Below are 23,715 nucleotides of genomic sequence, written 5' to 3'. Positions count from 1 at the left end.
TACAAGTCTGGACTCTCCCCACCCTAACCGCCCCAAAAAAAGACTAGAAGGAAAGTGCAGAGTGCTTTGCAAGGTTAGAGGAAGGGAATATTTTCAGCTAGGGGCATTAAGGAAGGCTCCCTAGAGAAGAAGGCTTTTCTTCTGGGCCCAGATATGTAGGCAGCTAGGCGGTGCAGTAGATAGACAGACCACCGGTCTGTAGTCAGGAAGACTCGAGGTCAAATCTGGCTTCAGACACTTACCAGTTGTTTGACCCTGGACTTGTCACTTAACCTCAGTTTCCTCATCCGTAAAATGGGGATAATAACAGCCCCTATCTCCCAGGGTTGCTGTGAGGGCCAAGTGAAATGCTAATTGTAAAGTGCTTAGCCCAGCCCCTGGCACACAGTAAATGCCATGTAAATGTTAGCCATAGTTGATATTAAGATAGAAAGAGGGGAAAGCAGGCATTTGTTCCACAATTCATTATTGAGTGCGTGGGGGTAAATAGATGAGAAGCTAATTATTTGTGTTTTGCATGACTACCTACAGCTGCTTGCCTTCTCAATGGAGGGGAAGGGGAGAGAAGGAAAGAATTTAGAACTCAAAATTTGAAAAAAAAAAAGAATGTTAAAATTGTTTTTACATGTAATTGGGGGGGAAATTAAAAATATTTTAAAAGAAGCTAATTATTTAATTGAGTATAAACACTTAAAAAGCAAAATGGTAACAAATACAAACCATAAATGAGTAAAAACAGACAAGAGGTTTGCCCAAATTGAGTCCATGGGTGTGGCTGTAGGTGGTGGGAGGAGGTGGGTGGATACAAAAAGAGGTGGAGGAGTGTGAAGATGCGGAAATGATAGTTCCTCTTTTCTTCCTCTGGCAGCTTGGCTGAGAATCAGATCCACAACAAAGGGGCCAAGGCTCTGGCCAGATCCCTCCTGGTCAACAAAAGTTTGACTGTCCTCGAGTAAGTCTGATGTGTTTCTGTATAAGACCAGAGCACTGGGTTCAGAGTAGCTAGGGAACAGCTGTCGGATGAACCCAGCCAAGCACAGGGAGTTTTAGCAAAAGCCATTCTCTCCTTTTTCCAGGGGCCTGTGGTGGAAATTAGCAGGCTTTCTGCCTGTCCACACACTGGGTCCCCAGATATAGGACAGTGACATAGGTCATCATTCTTCACCACTGCCTAGCGTGTGTCTGCAATCACCTCCTTTCTCAGTGGTCTGAGCCCTTCAAAGCAAGGAGTAGTTAGTAAGGACTTTCAGCTTCTTGTCCTTCCCTGCTGTGTTTTCTCAGCAGTTACAACACTAGCTGTCTTCCTCTGGGAACAAGATACTTTTTTTTTTTTGGTTAAGGTATCTGGTTCCTAGTCAGGAGATACCTCCTGCTCCTACGCCCAGGTCCACATTCTTTACTTAGGGCTGTTGCTAGGCATGTTCCCACACCCTGCAAGCCAAGCAGGTCCCTGGGCCTCTTTCCCCGAGTGTATGTCTGGCCTCAGGGGAGCCCCTCGGTTTTTTCACAACAGTCTCACTCTCAGGGACCCTCTCCTTTCCTGAACTTCACCTTCTCCCCTCCCCCAAACAAGCACCAAGACATGAAACCCCAAACAAGCCCTTTGAGAGTCAATGATTTAAAGGAGAAAGCCGGTCCTAAAAGAACCAAAACACACCAGACCCTTCCTTGCTTTAATTTCCCTTCAGCAAACAGAGAGGAGGTTAACTTTGTTGTTCATGCTGTCTTGGTCTTCCCACCAGTCTTCGAAGTAATTCCATTGGACCACAAGGAGCTAAGGCCCTGGCAGATTCTTTGAAGATTAACCGGGTCTTAGTGTCTCTAAGGTGAGTGTCAATGGTTCTTTTTGCCAAAAGATCTGTGCTGTGAGACGGCATAGGAAAGCCTGTCCTTTCAGGAACCACAAAGAGGGTAGAAGGTACTTTACTAGGTTAGCTGTTGCTATACTAGCCCAAATCCCCTTGGGTGACCAGGCTAAAAAAGTCATTCTGCTGGCCAGACTTGTCTATTCATAGGGTCATTTGGGGTCCATTGAATGGGAAATGCTAAGGGTGTACTGCTCTGGGCTGGCTGGCTGATCTGATCTCAAAGCAAAATAAAAGGAATGCAAACCATAGGGAATGTTGATAGAGTATCCTTAATGCATGGAGGGGCAGTGTGGCATTGTGAATAGAGTACCAGCCAGAAAGACCTGAGTTCAAGTTCTGCTGCAGACCCACAATAACTTAGTGACCCTAGTGCTCTAGGCCACTCTCTAAGCCTATAAATTACAGAAAAGGTGGCAACCTGTATTAGTAGAGGGAGCTTCCTCACCTGGAGATCCCCCTACCAATGAAAACTTTAGTCTGGTCTCCATCCCTTACCCTGTCTCTACTCATTACATATATACACTGTCTCACTTCAGCCTCACAACGTTGAGAGGGAGGAATTTTCCAATGAGAAAACTGAGTAATTTGTGCAGGATCATGTATGTGTGTGTGCATGTATATACATGTATGTATGTATATAACACACTCATATGTATGTATGTGTATATGTAAGAATTTGAATCCAGTTCTTCTGATTCTTCCACCAACTCTGAGAGCCTTTGTTTCTGTGTTTCTCTTTCGTACTGCAGCCTCCAGAATAATGCCATTAAGGACGATGGTGCCAAGTTCATCGCAGATGCACTGATGGTGAACCACATGCTCTCCGTGTTGCAGTGAGTGTCCTGGAGCCAGCCCAGAGTCCCTAACATATTCTGTGCCCCTCCTTGTCTCCTGTAGACCTCTCTGCACATCTCCTGTGAGCAGAAATAAGGGGTGGGGCATGTTGGGTGGTCTCCAGGACTTTTTTTGTTTGTTTGTTTGTTTTGGTGAGGCAATCCGGGGTAAGTGACTTACCCAGGGGCACACAACTAGTAAGTGTCAAATGTCTGAGATCAGACATGACTCCAAGGCCAGAGCTCTATCTACTGCACCACCTAGCTGCCCCTTTCCGGGACCTTTTGACCAGAATAACTGGTTTTTCCCAAGGTTCATTTCCCTGGAGCAAAACCAAAATGTTAGAACAGAAAGACAAAAAGGATACAAGGAATGACAATGGTTCGTGTCCACTTTTGACCAGCCTATTTTTGACAGCTCCTTCTGCATTCAGAGAAGCTACATGTAGCTTTTTGAGAAGAAATACAGGCTTTAAGGAAAACTGGAGGGCTCTCAGAAGAGAGTCTCTGGCCTAGAAGACTGCCTGGCTTCTAACAACCTGCAAGTGCTTAGTATTAGCAGGGCTCAAAGCAAAGGGTTAGAGAGACAAAGATAGAAGTGCCCCAGGCCTTCCTCTCAAGGAGTCAATAAAAGGGACAAAAATATATGCACCAATAAATATGATAAAATAATAATGGATATTTATTAAAAACACTTTAACATTTGCAAGGCGCTTTACATTTATTATTTCGTTTAACCCTGGCCATAACTACAGATGTTATCCCTATTTTATAGGTGAGGAAACTGAATCTTGGGTTAAATGACCTGCCAAGGTCACACAGCAAGAAAATGTCAGTTAGGATTAGAATCTAGGCCATTTTGACTTCAAGTCCACACTCTTACGCTATGCTGCCCCCATGAGGCGGAACGTATTAAAAGTATCAGAGGTACTCTAGACCAAGTCTACGAGGGTAGAACCCAACAATGGTATGTATTCAGGTTTTTTGGGGTCCCAAAGCAACTTCAGATGGGGAAGGATTACTATGTAGTCCATACTGACTCTGCAAAAAAGAAACCTAAAATTCTCTATTGATATATTTTGTTTTTACATTGGCTAAATTTTCCCTTGTGTCCTTCCCTCCTTCTCCCAGAATGCAAGTCTATATATTTTATTATATTTGTATATTTTAAATATTATATATAATACATGCTTGTTCTAATTTTAATTAGTTTTTTTGTTATAATCTATAATCATAATTTTTTTTTCTTCTTCAGCTAGAGGAAAAGTTTATTAGTGATAAAACACTTAGGGCCAGGTGATACCCGTAAAGACGAATGGGCATGAGAGCTTCTCAGCCTTTTGAGCTTGAGATTCTCAGCTATAATCATAATTTTAATGCCATAATTCTTTTTTAAAGAAAAAGAGGCAGAAGTTTTAAAAAATCAGCAAAACCAATGAATACAATTGACCAGATTGATACTTTGACCCTGAGCAAATGTTAACTGGGCTACTGGAGACAGTTGTACAAACACATAGATGTCCATCCATCCACACTTCCTGGTCCTTATTCAGGAGAGGATGACAGCTTCAGTGACTTACCTGCACCCTCATCCTATATACTTTGGTGCCCAAAAGGACTGTTTTTCCTCACCTTGTTTATGTACCAGATGCTCAATCCTGCTTCACTCCTACTCTCAGCTCCTCACTGGAATATCACACTGGGGCTCACACATAGGTATTTCCTAGAGAATCACAGGGACGTGGTTGCAGGGAGAAGGCAGTCATCCACTGACCTCCATCCTTCAACCCCACTCCCTGTCTGCCCAGTGCTTTGTCTAGACAGTGGCTGATGGATGGCATTTATGAGTAATTCTGACTCTTCCACAGCTTACAAAAGAATGCCATTGGCCCTCCTGGAGCCAAGCCGATTGCAGATGCCCTAAAGAAGAATGGGACCCTGAAGGAACTCATGTAAGGAATCCCCAAGAATGCTTCTCTTTCTATAATGTTCCTTGGTACCAGGGTGTGTGAAAGTTGGACACTGGTGAAAAGTAGACAGGCTAAGTGGCCAGGGAACCAGAATGAAAGTTAAAAGACCTGGGATCTGCCAAGGCCAGGGTGGCTTCTGACTCCCTAAATGGTACTCAATGAGCCTCCATCTTCTGAACTATCAAGTGATATTTCCTGACTATATCACATGTAACCCTAGAATCCATGATTTCGGTGGGCAGTACTCCTCCCACCAGTAGCAATGGAAATCCTTCTGTGCACTGGAAGATGGTCTTTCCTAGATGTTATGGCTAAAGAGATTTGTTACCCATTGGGCAACCTTCTGGTGATGATGAAAAGCCTCTGAATTTAGCTAGGCTGGTCCTTGGACAACAGATGTGGTTTGTTACCTGGCCCATACTTGAAGCTTCCCAGCTTGAGAGGATTTACCAGGACTTGTCCTGGCTTTTAAATGCCTAGTGTCATCTCCATAATCTGATGAGGTATCAGAGAATGCCTTTAGTGGAAGATTTTATAAACAAAGTACTCAAAAGTTCAACCTCCAGGGAATCAAAGACAAGAAATAGGCACTTTTGCCCCTTATTCTATATGAATGACTTGAACGGGGGCTCTTGGTCCACTAGGAACTCTTGAGAGAAATGGCACCCATCTTTCTGGCTTTGTGAGCTATACTGACAGGGTTCCCCGAGTCATGGGAGGGAAATGTAAGGAAATATGGTCGGAAGCACATGGCTGCCTGCCTAAAGAAGAGGGTGGGAGAGGAGGGAATGGGACTCTGGGCTTACTATCATTACCTACTTGTTCTCAGGTTCTCTAGCAATAGTATTGGGAATGACGGCTCCAAAGCTCTGGCAGAGGCACTGAAGGTGAACCAAGGCCTTATCACCCTGGAGTAAGTCTGCTTGGTGGAAAGTCAGGACCATGCTCACTGCTGGTGGTGGGCATGAAGCATATATTCTCCAAGTGGGGTTCAAAATTGTCTCTTTAGGGCTTCTTCAGGCAGGTTCAGGGTGGATTATGGGTTATATTAGGCTACCAAGAGAGAGAAATAGAGAGAGAGATGCAGTGACATAGAGATAGAGAAACAGAGATTGAGAAAGAGAAAGGGAGAGAGAGATGGGGTGGGGTGTGTGGACTTTTAATCATACTTTTTTTTTACCCAGAAACTAACCAAGCATAGCCACAAAACACTGGGAAGTCCTTCAACCTGTCCCCATGTACAAAGTCTTTGCCCCTTCTTGCCAGGCTCTGTATGATTTCTCCTCTTTCAATGTGAATAGCATGAGTCAACTAGTCAAGAATCTCTCCCTTTGCAATGTTAATGGCATGGCTCAACCAATAAAGAGGAGATCAAAGGGTGATGCTTCTGGAATGATTCAGGTGGGGAAGGGGGAATGTGGTCCTGAAGGAAAGCAAGGAGAGTAGATGTAGCCTTTGAAGTGGCCCATGGGCTGAGAAGTTTGAAGACCACATATGTGCAAGAAAGGGAATGGCCAACAGGGAAAATATATCATCATCCTTCCTCCCTCCCCAGGACCAGTATGTGTGTGATGCCACTATGCCCATTGCCTACGTGGTTTGTCTTGGAACCAGCCCTGCCTGACACCACCAAGGGCTCCTCCTAGCTCTGCAATGCTGCTGAGCATAGTCTAACCTCTGGTGGTGAAGGATCTGGATCTCTGTGGCCTAGACCTTCAACACATCTTTCATATGATTAAAGGCCTGCATTCATAAAATATCACAGTGGTGCTGCATGGGGCAGTGTGATGAAACCAAGCTACCTGACATCTACCAAAATCAGATCCATGACCAGAGCTGTCCCAATGACTCTTGGGTAGAATTGGAAGCTCATACACACAATATCAATCCATAAATTCCTCACTTTCCCTAAGGCACTTCTGATGGTCCTGCCTCTCCCTACTCCCACACTGTCTCTTCAGGCTATATGTTGTCTTGTACAATCTCATTTCCTATCCAAGACTGCCCTTGGAGTTCATTTTGATCTGTCACCATTATAAATATGTTGGGAGGGAACACAGAGTATTATTTGCCCTGGACTGCTAATTCCCAGGATTTTCTGTCCATGACCTTGGTTTTATTAGTTCCCTCCTGGCTCCAGTCTATGTGAAGCCCTAAATGCTCCATCTTTTCTGTGTAAGAATCTCTAGGACCCACATCCAGTATATTCTTTCCAAGGACTATAGCTGAATAGTTCTCTAGGTAGGGTCAGATCACTGGGGATCTTTGAGCAAATCCATCTATTCTGAAGCAGCGGGCACCTAGCAATAGGGTTTACTTTGGAGTCGGAGGCAAAGGAAGGAAAAGGGTAGGCGTACAGTCTGTGGCTACTTGGATACTGCTAGATCACAGTTTCCTAATCCAAGATTCACTGTGGGCTTGTCAAATATCTAAATCTTCCATACTCTGCAACCTCAGTGCAATGGATCTGAGCATCTTGGAGAGTGGAGAAGGTTGCTGCTGGAAGAAGAACCAAATGTAGGAAGAAGACACAGATATTTTAGTCTAAAGAATCCTTGAAGGAAAGGCCTTGGACGATAACCATTGTGTGGGAAAGGAAAAATTATCTGAAGCCATTTGTGTGTGTGTGTGTGAAACTGGTACAGACTCTAAGCTCCATGAGGGCAGGCACCTTGTCATCAACACTTTAGTTCTCCCTCCGTGCTACATGGGGCCCACAGCAGGCGCAGGAATGAATGAATGAATGTAAAAAGTATTTATTAAGCATTTACTATATGCCAAAATCTGTACTGTGCTCTGAGGATACCCTCAAGGGGAGTAGCAGCCAGATTGGGGCAAAGTTAGAGGGATGATGAATGGAGTCATTGGGGCATAGATTAATACACGCATGATAAATGTCTTGTTGGATTGAATTGACTCGACTGGTGACTTTGGCCTCATTAGTGCTGTGGGCGAAGAAGAACTCACTCATTAGCCATGGTGGGACACTGACTCCCCTGATGGCAGCCATGCCAGGCCTGCAGAGTGTAATGTTTTCCCTCCTCTCTCTGTCTTTAGCCTTCAGAGCAATTCCATCAGTGATGCTGGGGTGGCTGCCCTGACACATGCTCTCTGCTCAAATCAGACTCTCCTCAGCCTTAAGTGAGTCTTGGTTCCTGTTATCCAACTGTGGATTCCCATCTCCCAAGGGAAATCTTCCTTGCAAGGGTCAAATGGAACTGATTTATCATTGTGGAAGTATCAGTCAGGACTCCACCCCCATGGGAAAGAAGCCTGGAGGAGGCCAGGGCCCACCAAAGGATGAAGTGCATGCTAACGTCCTGGCAAAAATCTCTTTGGTACTCACAGAAGTGGACCTAGTAATCAGCTGCCATCACAAATCTCTTCCTTAGATTAGGGAAGAGTAGTATGGCCTGGGTTGTTCGGGTGACTATGTGGTTCAATGGAAAGAGCATTGTATTTAAAGTCAGAGGACCTGAATTCAAATCCTACTACCTTTGTGGACCTTGGGCCAGTCACATTCCCTCTCCAGGCCTCAGTTCCCTTGTTTGTAAAATGAGTGGGTTGGATTATATAATCATGAAAATTCTTACCAGTTCTAAGTCTGTGGTAAGAACACCACCCCCAAAACAGCAAAATCTGCTTGTGGCACCACTTTTCCTTGGTGCCACTGTTCTCTCTGTTTCTCTATTTCTTTCTCTCTCTCTTTCTTTCCCTCCCTCTCTTTCCTTTCTCTCTCTCACCCTCCCTCCATTCTCTCTCCTCCTCCTCCTCTTCTTCCTCCTCCTCCTTTTTCTCCTCCTCCTCCTTCTTTTCTTTATCCCTCTATCTCTTTCTCTCTTTCCTTTCTCTCTCTTCTTCCCTCCTTCTCTCTTTCTCCCTTCCTTAGTCTCCATCTCTCCCTTTCTTTTCTCTCTCCCCTTCTCTCTCTTTCTGCCTCCATTCTTCTCTCCTCTTCCTCCTCCTCCTCCTCCTTTCTCTGTCTCTATCTCTCTCTGCCTCTGTCTCTCTGTCTCTGTCTCTGGATGTCTGTCTGTCCGTCTCTTTATCTTTCTCTCCCTCTCTTTTTCTCTCTCTTTCCTCGCCAGGTAGACCAGGGAGGGTGGTGGCCAAAGGCTTTCCAAGAACTTCAGAACCATCAAGGTGGGGGATTTGGGGAAGATGATGGTGATAGATAGAGCTGATGATAGTAGGCACAGATTTGGGAAGAGCTCTCTGCAAAGGGATGTCTACTGTTGGTCTTACCTTAACCCCTCATGCCTGGCTTAGCCAGTTCCTCCCCCTGCCTCTCTTTTCTGAGCCTGGCCTCCCACTCAGCCCTGTGGTTTGCACATCCCATGGACACCTAAGTTTTCGTGGGCCTGAGAAGGTAGAGGTGTCTAATATGGTATCCGGGGGGAGGGAGGGCTTCATCTCCTCACTTTGAAATACTGAGTATCGCTTTCTCTCCTCAGCCTCCGAGAAAACTCCATCAGCCCAGAGGGAGCTCGAGAGATCGCAAGTGCTCTGCGCAGCAACCAGGCCCTCCAGAACTTGGAGTATGTCAGGTCTCAGGGGAAGAGGGCTTGGTGAGGGAGAGGGTAGTGGAAGGAAGGGGGCATTAGCTTCTTCTTTAAGGTGGTTTATATTATTTTTGTTTCACCATAAGACCAAAGAAACTCTTTCTTGGAAATTTCATCCTCCCTGGACTAATAGTTCTTTCCCCCTGAATAGGCTATAAGACGGACTAGGAAAGAACCGTGATCCTCCCTGACTTTACCTCACAATACCAGGGAAAGGGACTGAGGCATCAAGACAGAAGATATGGGTTTTAGTCCAGCTCTGCCATTAACTACATACATTATTGCAGCAAGTCACTTTTGTATTTGTTTCGCTCCCCCCAGCACCTCGCACAGGACCATAAATGCTTGTTAATTGATTGGTTAAAATCACTTCACCTGCCTTGCTTACTTCGGATTGTGACAGTAAATAGAAATCTTCAAGCGGTCTTTTAAAGTCACATGAGTTGCTGTAGATCAGTGGTGTCAAACTCAAATAGAAACAGAGCCCTTCAGGCCACAAATTAACATAACCTAGGTTATGTTGTGTTTTTATTGATTTTGTTAAACATTTCCCAGTTACATTTTAATCTGGTTCAGATGCACTCTGGAGTTTTGTAGCCTATGCTAGTGAGTTTGACATCTATGCAGAATGTGGTGACTTGATGAGAAGAAAATAAATCCTAAAAGAAGAGAGATTTAGCTTAGCCATAAGAAAGAACTTTTTTAAAGGGCAGACTAACCCTGGAATGAGGCAATAAAGGAAGCTATGAAATCGTTTTTCCAGGAGAGTTCTAAGTAGAGATCAGACATCAATCTAATCCTCTGGAAGGGCTTTCAAATAGGAAAGCTCCATGCAGTCATAATAATTAATAGCTACTTAACAAAATGCTTTCCTTACAACAATGTTGAGATCAGTAGCTTAGTACAACTATTTCCTCATTTTATAGATGAGGAAAGAAGCTCAGAAAGGTCAAGCAACTTGCCTATAACCACACAGCTAATGAATGTTAAAGCTAGGACTCGAGCCCAGGTCTTTGATGTCCTTAAATCGATGATATAATCCATTCCCTAGGCTGCTGTCTCCTAAAGGTCTACCGTCTGGAATTCACAACAAGGCAGGGAGTTAGGTCCAAGGGGAGAATGGCCTTGTGTTTGGAAGAACTACTAGTAGATAATGAATAACTGAGCCCTGGACCGTGCAATTCACATTTTGTGTTCCTTTGCTTTTACTTAGCCTGACAGCCAACCTTCTCATGATGAGGGCACGCAGGCCATTGCAGCAGCGGTGAAAGAGAATCGAGTCCTCAGGACCCTCCAGTGAGTTTTCTTCTTTGCACATTATTTCTTTCCTATGCCCCACAACCCCCAATTTCATCATCCTTATCAAAAAGTATTCATTAATTGTCAGGTTCACTCCATACCACATTGGGAAGTAAACAGAGGTCCAGTGGACATTCCAATTCCCCCTCCCCTTATCCCCCACTCTGCACTCCTAAAGACCACATTGGCCTTCCCCTCCTCCTTCCTTTCTTCCATTCCTTTCAGTATCTTTCATTAACTTACTTGTCATACAACCCTTTGTCACAGAGGTAACTAGGTGGACCAATGGATAGAGCACTGGGCCTGGAGTTGGGAAGATCTGAGGTCAAATCCTGCTTCAGATACTTCTTAGCTGTGGGACCCTGGCCAAGTCACTTAACTTCTGTCTGCCCCAATTCCCTCAACTGTAAAAAAAAAGGAGATCATAATAGCACCTACCTCCCAGGGTTGTTGTGAAAATCAAATGAGATAATAATTATAAAACATTCAGCATAGTATCTAACACATGGTAGGGACCTGATAAATGTCTGTTCCCTTCCTCTTCTCTGACCTCTAGTCTGATGATCTATACCTTACCCAAGGTTGCTAACTACTTAACCTTCTCAGGTGACATAGCAGGTCATTTGCCCATTCTAAGCTTCAATCTCCTCGTCTTTAAAGTGAGAGTTCATGGGCAGTCAGGTAGTGAAGTGGAGTCAGTCCCTGGAGTCAGGAGAACCTGAGTTCAAATCTGGCCTCACATACTTACTAGCCATGTAACCCTGGTTACTAGTCACTTAACTCCAATTGCCTAAAAAAAAAAATAGATAAAATAAAGTGAAAGTTCAGACTAGATGATCCCTAAAGCCCCTTCAAACTCTAAATCCTGTGGACTTTCTTTTGACAATGCTTTCAGTTACACCCTCTTCCCCCACCCAGAGTATGGAACCCTGGACACTGAGTACCCATGGAGAAGGTTGGCCCTGGGACAGCTCACATTTGAGCCTTTGAACTAGGGTGAACCATGATAAATTGGGGATCAGTAGCATCACCAAGGCAGAGCGCTGACTCCAGAGAACATGGAGAAGGCATAATGAGAACAATGATCATGGCCATCCATGCTTCCCCTTGGCTCGCTTTCTATGGTGATCTGGGCTGACAAGGCAAGATAGAGTATGTTTGGCTCCTCGTTCTGAGGTTGGTGCTCCCCACCTCTGACATACCAGTATAACCTTAAGCCAATCACTTACCCTCCCTGGGCTTCAGTTTCCCCATCTGCAAAATGAGGCAGTTCAACTAGACATCTTCTGAGGGTCCCCTCCAGCTTTAGTTCCTTGAAACTGGAAGCAAGGAGGGATTGGGTTAGCCCTGGGAAATGAAAGCAGGTCCAACAAAACTTTGTCATTAGTAATGATTTTGGAAAAATTTACTAAAGTTTTACTCTGATAACTCACTATAAGGTAGAGGTGCTGCTGGGTTCTCAATGGTTATCCCAGAAGAACACAAAACTCTGCTGGGTCCTACCAACCTCTGCATGTGTGTGTATGTGTGTGCGCGTGTGTGGCACACACATGTGTGTATATGTATATATGTGCGTATGTATGTGTGTATATATGTGTATATGCATATATATTATATGGAGCTGGTGACAGACTATCTTCCTCAATTATTTTTACTCTTTAAAAATATTTTTTTACTATTAATTTAAACATCATTAGCAAACACAAACATTTCAACATCCAAAGAACAAAAAGAAGATTTTAAATACAACTGTGCACTTCCAATAAATACAACTTTTGAAAAGCATGTATTAAATTTAACACGGTAGTAACAAAGCTGCTCCATTTGTGTCCCTTCTGAATTTTGTTTTCTTTCATGTATTTTAATGTTGCATTATTTTCCTTTTTCTTCCTTTCTCTTCTATCTTTCTTTTCTTTCCTTTCTTTCATCATGGCTTTCAGGTAGACCAATAATTCTTAAGTTATCTCCTGGATCTATTTTCCAGGTCAGTTGTTTTTCCAATGAGATATTTCACATTATCTTCTCTTTTTTCATTCTTTTGGTTTTGTTTTATAATCTCTTGATTTCTCATAGAGTCATTAGCTTCCAATTGCCCAATTCTAATTTTTAATGAATTGTTTTCTTCAGTTAGCTTTTGCACCTCCTTTTCCATTTGACCCATTTTACTTTTTAGGGAGTTGTTTTCTTCAGTGTACTTTCCCCCCCCATTTTGTCAGCTGCATTTTTAAAGGAATTGTTCAATTTTTCTACTATTCCTCTCATTTAATTCTTAATCCTTCTTGAGCTCTTCCAAGTTCATATTCCTCTCTGAGGTTTCAGATGTGGGTATATTGACAATGTCGTCCTCTTCTGAATTTATGTTTTGATATTCCCTGTCATCAAGATACTTCTCTATGGTCATTGTTTTCTATGTTGCTTCTTGCTCATGTTGTTTGCCTTTTTTCTGGCTTTTAAAGTTGATCTCTGCTTCTGGGGCACAGGGGCCACTGTCCCAGGCTTCTTGTCCTGGGGGCTAGGGGTCTTGTTACTGGTTTGCTGAGGTGGGGCTTGCCACTGGCTTGCTAGGATGCCTCCCTTCCTGTACTGGTCCCCTTCAGCCACAACAAGGACCTTTCCCGTTAATCCCCTATATTTTGTCTTTCTGCTGACTCTAATATTTCATGATTTTTCCTGGGGCAATATTCGCTGGGTTTTTCAAGGTCAGTAAGGGAGAATGAGAGCAATTTACTGCTTACTTTGCCATCTTGGCTCCCAGAAGTCAAAATAGGTGACTTTCAAATAGTCTGTGGGCCAGTAGCTCCAGGAGCAGCCGCTGCCGCTGCTCCCACCACCACCACTACTGCTGCTGATTCAGTCCCTCCCAAGGCCTGTCCCTGGTTTGCTGGGCCTGGGTTATATTGGCATACCCTGCAGCTCTGTGCTGGACTGTGCTTCTCTCTCACCCAGTTCTGACAGACGCTTCTCGTTGCCCATCTAACTTGTCTCTGGCATCTGTGGTATGAGAAGACTTGAAACCACTGCTGCTGTTGGTGATTCAGTCCCCTGAGGCCTGCTCTGGCTTTGCTTAGGCTGAGTCTGGGCTATCCCTGCAGGCTAGATGCTCTTCTCTCAGCCCAGTGCAACAGATCTTTCCTGATGACCTTCCAGGTTGTCTTGGGCTAGAAATCTGCCTCCTTTTGTCTCTTTGTGGGTTCTGCCATTCTAGAATTTGTTCAGAGTCACTTTTTAGAGGTATTTGAAAGGATTTGGGGGACAGCTCAGGTGATCCCTGCTTTCATCTCACCAACTTGGCTCTGCCTCCCTTTTCTTTCTTTCTCTTTTTTATTCTTTCCTCCTTTTCTTTTTCATTCCTTCCTTCCTTTCTTTTTTGACCTCTCTATCACTATCCACTAACTTCCTCCCCCACCCCCACCCTCTTTGCAGATATAAGCCCCATGGTAGGATACATATAGGCAGGCAAAACACATCAACACATTGGCCATGTCTGAAAATGTAAGACTTACTCTTCACCTCTAGTCCATAAGCCTTCTGTGAGAAGTACCTCATCTTCTCAGGTGAGGATTTCCCCTGGCACCTTCAGGTCTTGGCTCAGCTATCCAAGGCCACATTATCACTTACGTTTCCTGGTATCTTACCCTATGCAGTTTACAATGGAACTTCATCCAGGCCAAAGCTGCCAAGGCCCTGGGCCAAGCACTACAATTCAACCGAAGCCTGACCAGCTTAGAGTAAGTAGGTGACCCTCCTTACCAGGAAGTTAGGAAAGATGTATGCAGGTAGGAACGGGGTTAACTATGGCTAGAGAGAACCAAGCAGTTGTGGAAATGACTGTCAGCAGGGCTGCAGGAAATGCTAGCCCTGTGACCAAAAAACAGAAGCTTTTTCAACCACCGGCTTGTATATCAGTCACTTAAATGCCCAGAAATTAACCAGGATTTACTGCTTTCTTCCGACCTGAGGGAAGAAAAGACAATGTGTCTCTGATTCACTAGAATGATTCTTTGAGGAGTTCTTTTAAATTTAATTTTCTGGGGAATATTATAAACAAAAAACAATCATGAACAAAAAAATACATTTTATTTCAATTTTTCCCTATATTATTAAGTATAGTGAACCACAGAATCTTTCTTTTTGATAGCTCGAGATCACTATTTTGAAGATCAGTTATATGTTGCTATGGATAATGACTTAAAAATCTCAGAGATGGACCCCAAAGTATCTTCCGGAGAATTAAAAAAATAAGTAACTAAAGCTAAATTTTATATTAGCTTGATTTTTTGTCATTTGCTACTTCTCCAAAAAGTGGAGACCTTTGAGTTCCAGGTTAGGGTTAAGGTTATTAGTTTCTGGTTCACTGAGGCTTTACTATACATACTAGTTATGCTCTTGCAGATGTACCCAATCTAGACTTAAGTACTAGCTAGAGCAGCGTGGGAGTGGCTGAGACATGGAAAGCAGAGAATAATGGGGGGACTTACTGTGTTACAGTTTGCAGGAAAATGCCATTGGAGATGAAGGCATGATGGCGCTCGCCAGGGCACTGAAGATGAACACAAGCCTCACAGCTCTCTAGTAAGTCTTTAGGTTATATAAATTAACAGTCAAGGAAGCCAGCTCCATTCCTCCTTCTTTTTACATATTTTTTTTTGTTTGCCAGTCAAAGAAATTGTTTTATTAGGTTGTTGCAATTGGCATAAGTTAAGGAAGTGAAAATGGACCATTTAGAATGTAGGCATTAAAGAAGGAGGAGGAAAGTCTGTTCCCCAAAATTTTTCTTGGAGAGTCTCTGGTTCCCTGTATCTTTCCTCTTTAATTTTAGTCTCTTCCCTCTGAGACTACCTTTCCTGTATATAGTTGTTTATGTGTTGTTTCCTCTATTAGACTGTGAACTTGAGAGTGGGGAATGTCTTTAGCCTTTCTTTGTATCTTCAGTCCTTAGCACATAGTAGGCACTTAATAAATGCCAATTGACTATTTGATTCTAATCTCAGAATTCAGACATGCTGTAGCAGTAAGGAAAGTCTTTGAGCAAAATGATCTATTAATTCATTTCAACACACATTTAGTCCCAACGCTATGCTTGATACTAGGGAGATACCAAAATAGCTATTATATAGACCCACATCTTAAGGAACTCACAATCTATTTTTGGTGAAGTCCAATGTACATACATAACTCTGACGCAAGGGAGAAGGTAATAAATGCATTGGAGAGGTCCAAAGTGCTCTGAGAAATTTGAGGGGGAGAGCCAACGAGGAGTGTGCTGGTAAATGTTTAACAACTGGGTCTCCAAAAATGCATGACCCACTTTTAAGTTTAATCTGCATTTATTAGCATTTTATCCGTCACTTTCTTAAGTCTAGATAGATGAACAAAACAAATCGAGCCTTGGCTTGTGGAGTTTGTCAGTTTGCAAAGCGTGAAAAACTATGCTTTCTCTGCATGGAATGAGCTGGCTCCAGCACACCCTCATCTTCCATTACTATACATTATTGGTAATTAGGTCAGAAAATTAAGTATTTGTTATAATTGAAATAATAAATAAAAATTCAGTTTGGGGCAAGAAATGACAACGCAGGACAGATTTGCTTGTCTTCCATTAACTATACCATTTCTTATAGTCTTCAGGTGGCATCTATTGGCGTGCTTGGGGCCCAAGCCCTAGGTGAGGCCTTGTCTGTGAACAGGACCTTGGAAATTTTGGAGTAAGTATATTAGTCATTAGGGCTGTAGCCTCTCATACAAAGTACTTGAGTTGTTGACTCAAGAAGCTTGGAGTGAATTTATATATCGAGTCAAAGTCAACCAGCATTTATTAAGTGTTTATTGTGTGCCAGGCACCGTGCTACCAGCTGACAGTCCGACTTCCAAAGAACCCACAATCTAATGGGAAGAAAACATGCAAACAACTATCTACAATAGATGGGATAGATTGCAGTTAACCTTAGAGGGCGGACACTGGCATTCAGGCAGATCAGGAAAGGTGTCTTGCAGAAGGTAGGATTTTAGCTGGGACCTCATGGAAGCCAGGGAAACCAGAAAGCATAGAAGAGGAGGGAGAGCATTCCCCGCTGGGGAGGAAACCAATGAAAATACCTCGGATCAGGAGACCGAGTGTCCTGAATGAGCAACGAGCCTAGTGTCGGTGGGCTGCACAGAGGGGAGTAAAGTCTAAGAAGGCATAGCTCTGATGGAAGACAGATTCCTTATATGTAGTGAGGTCTTCCAGATGTTATTTGTGGATGACATCATACTGATTGAATCAATCCCCCAAATGCTACATAGCCTTCCAAATGAGGCCTAAGACTACTCAAAAAAGTGTAGCCTAACATCACCCAGGAAAAACTATGTGAATAAAAAAATACCTACAGGGGGATTGTGGGAAGCTGTCTGCATGCTAGGACACTCCTGTGCCAGGTACTATGCTAAGCTCTGGGGATACAAAGAAAGGCAAAAAAACAGTCACTGTGCTCAAGTCTGATGGGGGAGATAAGCTGCAAAGAACTATGGATCTACCAACAAGGTACATACAGAATAAGTTGGGGCTGGTTTCAGAGAGAAGGCACTAAAAATAAGGAGGGCTGGGATAGGCTTCTTGGAGGAGGTGAGACTTTAGCTGAGGCTTGGAGAAAGCCAAGGGAAGACAGGAGGCAGAGGTAACAGAGACAGTTCCAGACATGGGGGCAGCCAGTGAAAATGGTGGGAATGGGGAGATTGTTTTATGGGAGGAGCTATAAAGATAGGAAGAAAGATTGTAAAGGTAGGAAGGGATCAGGTTATGAAGGACTTTAAAAACAAAACACAGGATTTTACATCTGATCTTGGAAGTATCAGGAGTCCCTAGAGTTTTTTTGAATAGGGGGTAGCAGTGATATGGTCAGAGAGAGAATTCAGGAGGAATGACCTCCAGGATCAAATGCAAAATATTCTCATAACCTCCATGGATGCTGTGATACTGTGACACTGGCCTCCTGATCATTCCCCCTCTCCTGACTGTGAGCTGTGTGACTTCAGGCAAGTCATCTAACCTCTGTCTGCCTCAGTTTCCTTTACTGTAAAATGGGAATAATAATAGCACATATCTCCCAGATTTGTTGTGAGAATCAAATGAAATACTATTTATAAAGTTCTTAGCACAGTGCCTGGAACATCATAAGCACTTAACAAATCTTGTTTCCTTCCTCCTTCCTTGAGGCTGATGATAAGGAGCCACTGGGGTTTATTGAATGAGGGGTGGGAGTGGGAGTGGTGGGCATGGTCTCACCTGCACTTCAGGAAGATGAATTTGCCTCTTTTTTTTTTTGTGAGGCAATGGGGGTTAAGTGACTTGCTCAGGGTCATACAGCTAGTAAGTTTCAAGTGTCTGAGGCCAGATATGAACTCAGGTCCTCCTGACTTCAGGGCCTGTGCTCTATCTGCTGCACCACCTAGCTGCCCCTAGGAAGATGAATTTGACAGCTGAGTGGAGAGTGGCCTGGAGTGGAGAGAGACTTGAAGCAGGGAGAGCAACCAGCAGGTTCCAGTAAGAGTCCAGGCATTAGGTGATGAGAGTAGTGGCAGTGTCAGAGGAGAGAAGGGGGGATATACTAGAAATGTCAGCAAGGACAGGATGTGGTAGCTAAGTGGATATGGGAGGTGAGAGAGAGGAGTTGAGGATGATACCTTGATTGTGAGGCTGGGTGACTGGGAGATGGTGGTACTCTTGACAATAATATAGAGGAGAAGTGGGAGGCATTGCAGGGGCGGGGGGATAAGACATAATGAGTTTAGTTTTAGGTATGTTAAGGTTAAGATGTCTATGACACATTCAGTTCAAAATGTCCAATTGGCAGTTGGAGAGATAAGACTAGAGGTCAGGAGAGAGGTGAGGGCTAGATAAATAGATTTGAGAATCATCTGCGTAGAGATGACCATTAAATCCATGGGAGTTGTTGAATCACCAAATGAAATAGTACAGAGGGGAAAAAGAAGAAGGTCCAGGACAGAGCCATTTCTGGGGCTATCTTCCTATCTGGGGAACACCCAGAGTTACAACCCGAAGATCCAGCCAAGGGGACTGAGTAGGAGAGGTCAGACAGTTTTCATTTAGGGACAACATATAGAATCTTACCTATCTCTGTTCCAGTCCTTTGGTTTTTTTTTTTTCTATGAGGTTTGCTATATTTTCTTCATTTTCTGCTTTTGTACCTGCCATCTAAGTTGACTCATTTCAGTCTATGAAAATGTTTAGCTGGGCCCTGGTTAGGACCTGCTAATGGAACAATGGCACTTGCCCATCAAGTGTGACATGTACAAGTCTAGCCACTTACAAGGGTTTTAAGGATGTTGTCTCTGTGAGGCATGGGAATCTAGTCCTCTGATTGGGTTGGCCCTGATGCTGGTGATTGGGAAGACAGCAATATCACTGGAGAGGTGCTGTCTCACCTGGCCTCTGGATTCACAAGAGCTGCTTCTCCTGCCCTGGTTGGTCTTTTTTTCTTTCCCTGTGTGTTATCCCTTAATAGTACCTGCATGTATGTAGCATCCGTCTGGGTCCATATTCTCATAAGGACACATTTTTCCTATGAATATCAGCCAGTTAGATTTATACACACAGGGCATCATAGTAATGTAAAAGAACATTTACTAAAATAGATATGCAAGATAAATAACAATCAGCAACAGCGGCATAGAGGAATCAGGCTTCTTGGTGCAATGACAGCCTCATAATTACTAATACCTGAAATAGATTTTGCTACAGTGTCAGAGTTTGAGGAAAAGGTGCTATTCCCCCATCCCTCCCTCCCTCCTTCTCTCTCTCGACCTCCCTCCCCCCTCTTTCCCCTTCCTTTTTTCTCTCATTTCTTCCTTCTCTCTCTGTCTCCCTTTTCCCCTCTGTCCCCCCCCCATATTTTTTTGGCATATCTCTCTTTTGGCTTTGGCTCAAATCCCCTCATGCCCCCTTCCTTTTGAGATTCTGCACCAGCCTCTCACAAAACACACTGCAGATGCTTCTACACAAACGGAGTCTGAATTCAAGTAGTGTCATCTCCTGTTGCACTTTGCACTGGCTTGTGGGGAATGAAGTCCCTTTCACGGAGTGTCATAGTGGATGAATCACTAGACCAGGAGTTAGAGAGACCCCAGTGTGACTCTGGCTTCAGATACTTAGTTCTCTAGGAAAGTCACTTAACCTTTTCAGCTTCTGTTTCCTTGTCTGTAAAATGGAGAAAATAACAGCACCTCCCTCTTAGGGGTTGTTTTCAGGATCAAATGAGGTGATATATGTAAAGCACTTTCAAACCTTAAATTGCTCCATAAATGTGAGCTATTGTTACTATACCCTCTCCTAGTAAATAATTTGTAGTCCTTAAAATTTTTTTTTACCAACTACAAAGGTACAGATATAAATGCATATCATAAATATTAATTGGCAGATAGTATAATCACAGGCCATTATCTCAAATACATAATATAAATCTGCAGCAGCATTAGAGCATGTGCAGAAACACAATACGTGCACCTATAGTAATAGCTCATATAGCAAAGAGGTAAACTATAAACATAATACACAGGACATGTACTACATATAACATCACATAAATGCACATAGTATATCCCATCACTGAGCATCATCTGGCTACATGTGTGACCTCCTCTCCTATGGCTCCTGAAGTGTTATAAGCCAGCCTGATCACCAGGCAGTCTCATACTCCCATAGTGACTTCCTGTCAGTTCTGCACACTTAGTATCCTCAGACCTACTGGTCCATAGTCCGAATCCCAAGTTTGAGAATAGTTCAGGAAGATTATCACTATGTCTAGCCTCCAATGAGTCAAGTACCTCAGATGTCTTTTGTTCCCTTAGGGCCTTCGTGGCTGGAGAATTAGGCAGAAAAGCAGCAGTCTGCATTCAACCCTCCTTTTTGAACCTGGGCGGTCTCATCTGACTTTTCCGATTTCCCCTCTAACCTCCAGAGGGTGCCAGCATGCAATTCCTTCTTCATCTGAGCCCTCTCCATATGAAGCATCATCACCTAGGACTAACAGTCCACCTGTGAGAGATGGTCCCTTCTTAGAATGCACGTGGCTGATTCTTTATTACACTTTTCCTCTTTATCAACAAGAAGTCAGGTTAACCATTTGGTAAACTGTAAGATTGCTCAATCTTTCAACTACTTAGAATAAGATAACTCACCATCAGTCTATTAGCTTGTGTCTTCTCTGAATACCAGGTTTCTTTGTAGGACTTTCATCTTTTTTGTCTCTTTTAACTCCTGTGGGAATTTCTCAAACATCGTATTTCTAGTATATCCCCCTTCTCTCCTCTGACACTGCCACTACTCTCATCACCTCTGACCCTCTTTGATCTGCGGACATGACTGGACCATAGTCTTCCTTCAGCCCATCTCTTATCAGTGAGACGTGCTGGTTATGTTTCTCTTTTGAGATCCCAAAGTACGAATCAGGAGATAACTGTGGCTCTCATCCAAACATCAGCAGGTACGGAGTAAAGCCTGTGGTGTCATTCTTGATAACATTATATGTATGTACTAAAAAGGACACATGTTGATACCTCTAAGCCTTCTGTTCAAGGTCCCCCAAATATGCAGTTATATACAATTAAAATACTCAGGCATTGGATCAATTCAAGGATGTTAAGGTGTGCTTTTGAGTGTCTTGCTTTCTGCCAAAATCAACTCATCCCTGAGTAGCTCATTTTCAAAGTCTCTATCTTGGCAAGACTGGATCCTTACAAGGAAGCCATACATGACAAAATACTTTCCCCACAATACCTTGGCAACTGGAGCAGTCTTCTGATTTCTCGGAACTCATTCAACAACCATTTATCAAATGCTGAGATATTGGGAATACAAAGACAAAAATAAAATAGTCTCTGTCCTCAAGGAACTTACATTCTTGGTTGAGTGTGCCTATACCTACTGGGTGAAATGCTCTATCACCATTAGGATGTTGCTTATATTCTTCCTATCTTCTTCCAGAAATTAAAAAAGGCTACACAACACAAACTCCACTGGCTTACTGGTACTTCTCCTTGCCAGGTAAGCAATATGTGTTGGGAGCACTTTCTTTGGAACCCAGTGAGCATACACCTCACAGAATCTGCTGCCATCTTGTGTTTACTAGCTCCAGAGTGGCTTGTGTTCAAAAACACTTTCACAGCCAACCATTAAGTGGTATGCCTTGGAAAACACTAGGATGGATCAGGTTGGATTAGCTCTAATCCAGTACAGTCCTCTATTGTATAGTTCCAACTTCTGCCATTTTCTCAATGGCTTAGTGTCCTTTGGGAAACAATGCCCAAGTGCCCAATAGTCATGACTTTGTTCTTTGGCTTATACTACCTCTCATGTAGTTGCTTTCACTGCTAGTCATCGAAGGACACTTGAAGCAAGGGAAGTTTTATATCCACTGAAGGCATACTGTTTGACAGAAACCCCATACATTCAACCACACTTTCATGTGTCAGTGGTCCAGCTCCCTGTGAGTTGTAGAGTGCCTCCATCCCTTTTTATGGGTATCCATGGGGGTAAAGGTGTCTTTCCTGGCCAGTCGTGCATGCTGACCCTGTGGTTAGTTCTGTGACCCTTCTCTGGCAGGCAGTATCCAACTTAGTGCTAGTTAGGATTGGATTACTCCCTATCAATACTTGGAATTGAGGTCTGGACATATAGTCCACATAGTCTCAAAACTTATTGCCTATACAAGGGCTAGAGCTCTGTGAACCGAATGAAAGGACTACCTCTATTTGGATTTATCAGAGTGAGCTTGAAATTCCAGAAGATGTAGGTGTCACCAGGAAGATGGGCATTGTGGCCCTGGTATATATCCAGACTTGTCAAGCATTTCTAGAGTGATGATCAGGACCTCCAGCCTGTTCAAAGTTCAGCGACAGCTCACTTCAAAGCCAACATTTTCAAATCAGCCCTTGAAGAGGTCAGGTATCATTGTGTATTGCACTGTAGGGATACCTCAGATCCAAGCTATGGAGTGATACACATCAACCCTCATGCTGGAGAATCACCGTAATTGAACTTTCCTACATTCACCCTGGAGATAGAGAGTTCAAGGGGTCTTTGTTGCTCTCTGCCCCCAGTGAATCACAGAACTGAGTTAGCACAGAGTTCCGTGTCTGTCTAGACCAACGCACACCTAATAAAGAATCTACATGTCATCATACACAGCAGGTGGTCATCAAGGCTCTGCTTGAAGAGCTCCGAGGAAGAAGAAGCTACTATCCTCTAGGGTAGCCATTTAACTTTTGGATAACTCTGATTAGGAGGAAATCCCCCCCCCACCTGTTCTTCCTGATTCTTCCCTTTGGAGTTAAACAGACAATATCTTAGTTCCTCTTCCATAGGGCAGCCTTTCAGATACTTAAAGCCAGCTGTCTAGTCTTGGCTTCTCCATGATTAACCATTACTAGTTTCTTCAGCTGATCCTTATACGACCCAGACTCAGGGCCCTTTGCTATTCTGACCACCCTCCTCTCACTCTTCAGCTAATCAATGTCTTTCATAACCTTTGGCCAGAGCAGGACAATGGACTGGATGTGCTCTAAGAAGGGAAAAACGCAGGATGATTATTACTGTTGGAGGTGATTATTACCCTCTTTTTCCTGGAAGCTATGCCTTTCTAAATATAACCCAAGATTACATTCGGGTTTTTTTGGCTGAGATATCACACTGTTGATTCATTAAGCTTGCCATCCACCAAAACCCCTACCTTTTGTTTTATGTGAAATGCTATGTGACCATGCCTCCTTTGTATTATATTTGTGAAATACATCTGTGAAAGTATTTCTGAACCCAAGTGCAGGACTTTACAATTTGATTTGATTCAGTACAGTCAAGATCTTTTGGGATTTCAACTCTGTCAACCAGTGTGTTAGCTATCCCTGCCCAGCTATGTGTCATCTGAAACTGACCCAGGCCTTTATTTTCTTGTAAACCTCTGCACAGGATGTATGAATTGTCAGTGATTGGGTACTGAGCCTAGCTTGCTGCCCACAGGGCCCTTCCTGGTCTTTGAATAGGCTACAGATGGTCCTGAACAGCGTTAACACTCCAGAATGCTTGCCCATCTGGATATACCAAGGCCACAAGGCCCATCTTCTTGGTGACATCCATAGCCTCCTTAGCGAATTCCAAGCTCACTCTGGTAAGTCCAGTGAGAGGTAGTCC

The 23,715-nt window shown here is 43.5% G+C and overlaps 1 protein-coding gene across 1 annotated transcript in view; it reads left to right on the top strand.

Moving 5' to 3' along the window:
• NLRC3 (NLR family CARD domain containing 3) overlaps positions 1 to 23,715 on the top strand; it is a 62,623-nt gene that overhangs the window by 26,479 nt on the left and 12,429 nt on the right. The window contains 12 exon segments of the mRNA XM_020995660.2: positions 869 to 952; positions 1,743 to 1,826; positions 2,618 to 2,701; positions 4,570 to 4,653; positions 5,501 to 5,584; positions 7,729 to 7,812; positions 9,126 to 9,209; positions 10,447 to 10,460; positions 10,463 to 10,529; positions 14,177 to 14,260; positions 15,021 to 15,104; positions 16,154 to 16,237. Coding sequence (XP_020851319.1) covers positions 869 to 952; positions 1,743 to 1,826; positions 2,618 to 2,701; positions 4,570 to 4,653; positions 5,501 to 5,584; positions 7,729 to 7,812; positions 9,126 to 9,209; positions 10,447 to 10,460; positions 10,463 to 10,529; positions 14,177 to 14,260; positions 15,021 to 15,104; positions 16,154 to 16,237 — 921 coding nt within the window.

The sequence above is a fragment of the Phascolarctos cinereus genome, unplaced genomic scaffold (assembly GCF_003287225.1).
Source record: "Phascolarctos cinereus isolate Bilbo 61053 unplaced genomic scaffold, phaCin_HiC Scaffold_4;HRSCAF=312, whole genome shotgun sequence".
In the NCBI taxonomy this organism is placed as follows: Eukaryota; Metazoa; Chordata; class Mammalia; order Diprotodontia; family Phascolarctidae; genus Phascolarctos; species Phascolarctos cinereus.
The sequence above is the reverse complement of the archived record's forward strand: the minus strand, read 5'-3'. Positions and strand labels throughout refer to the sequence as shown.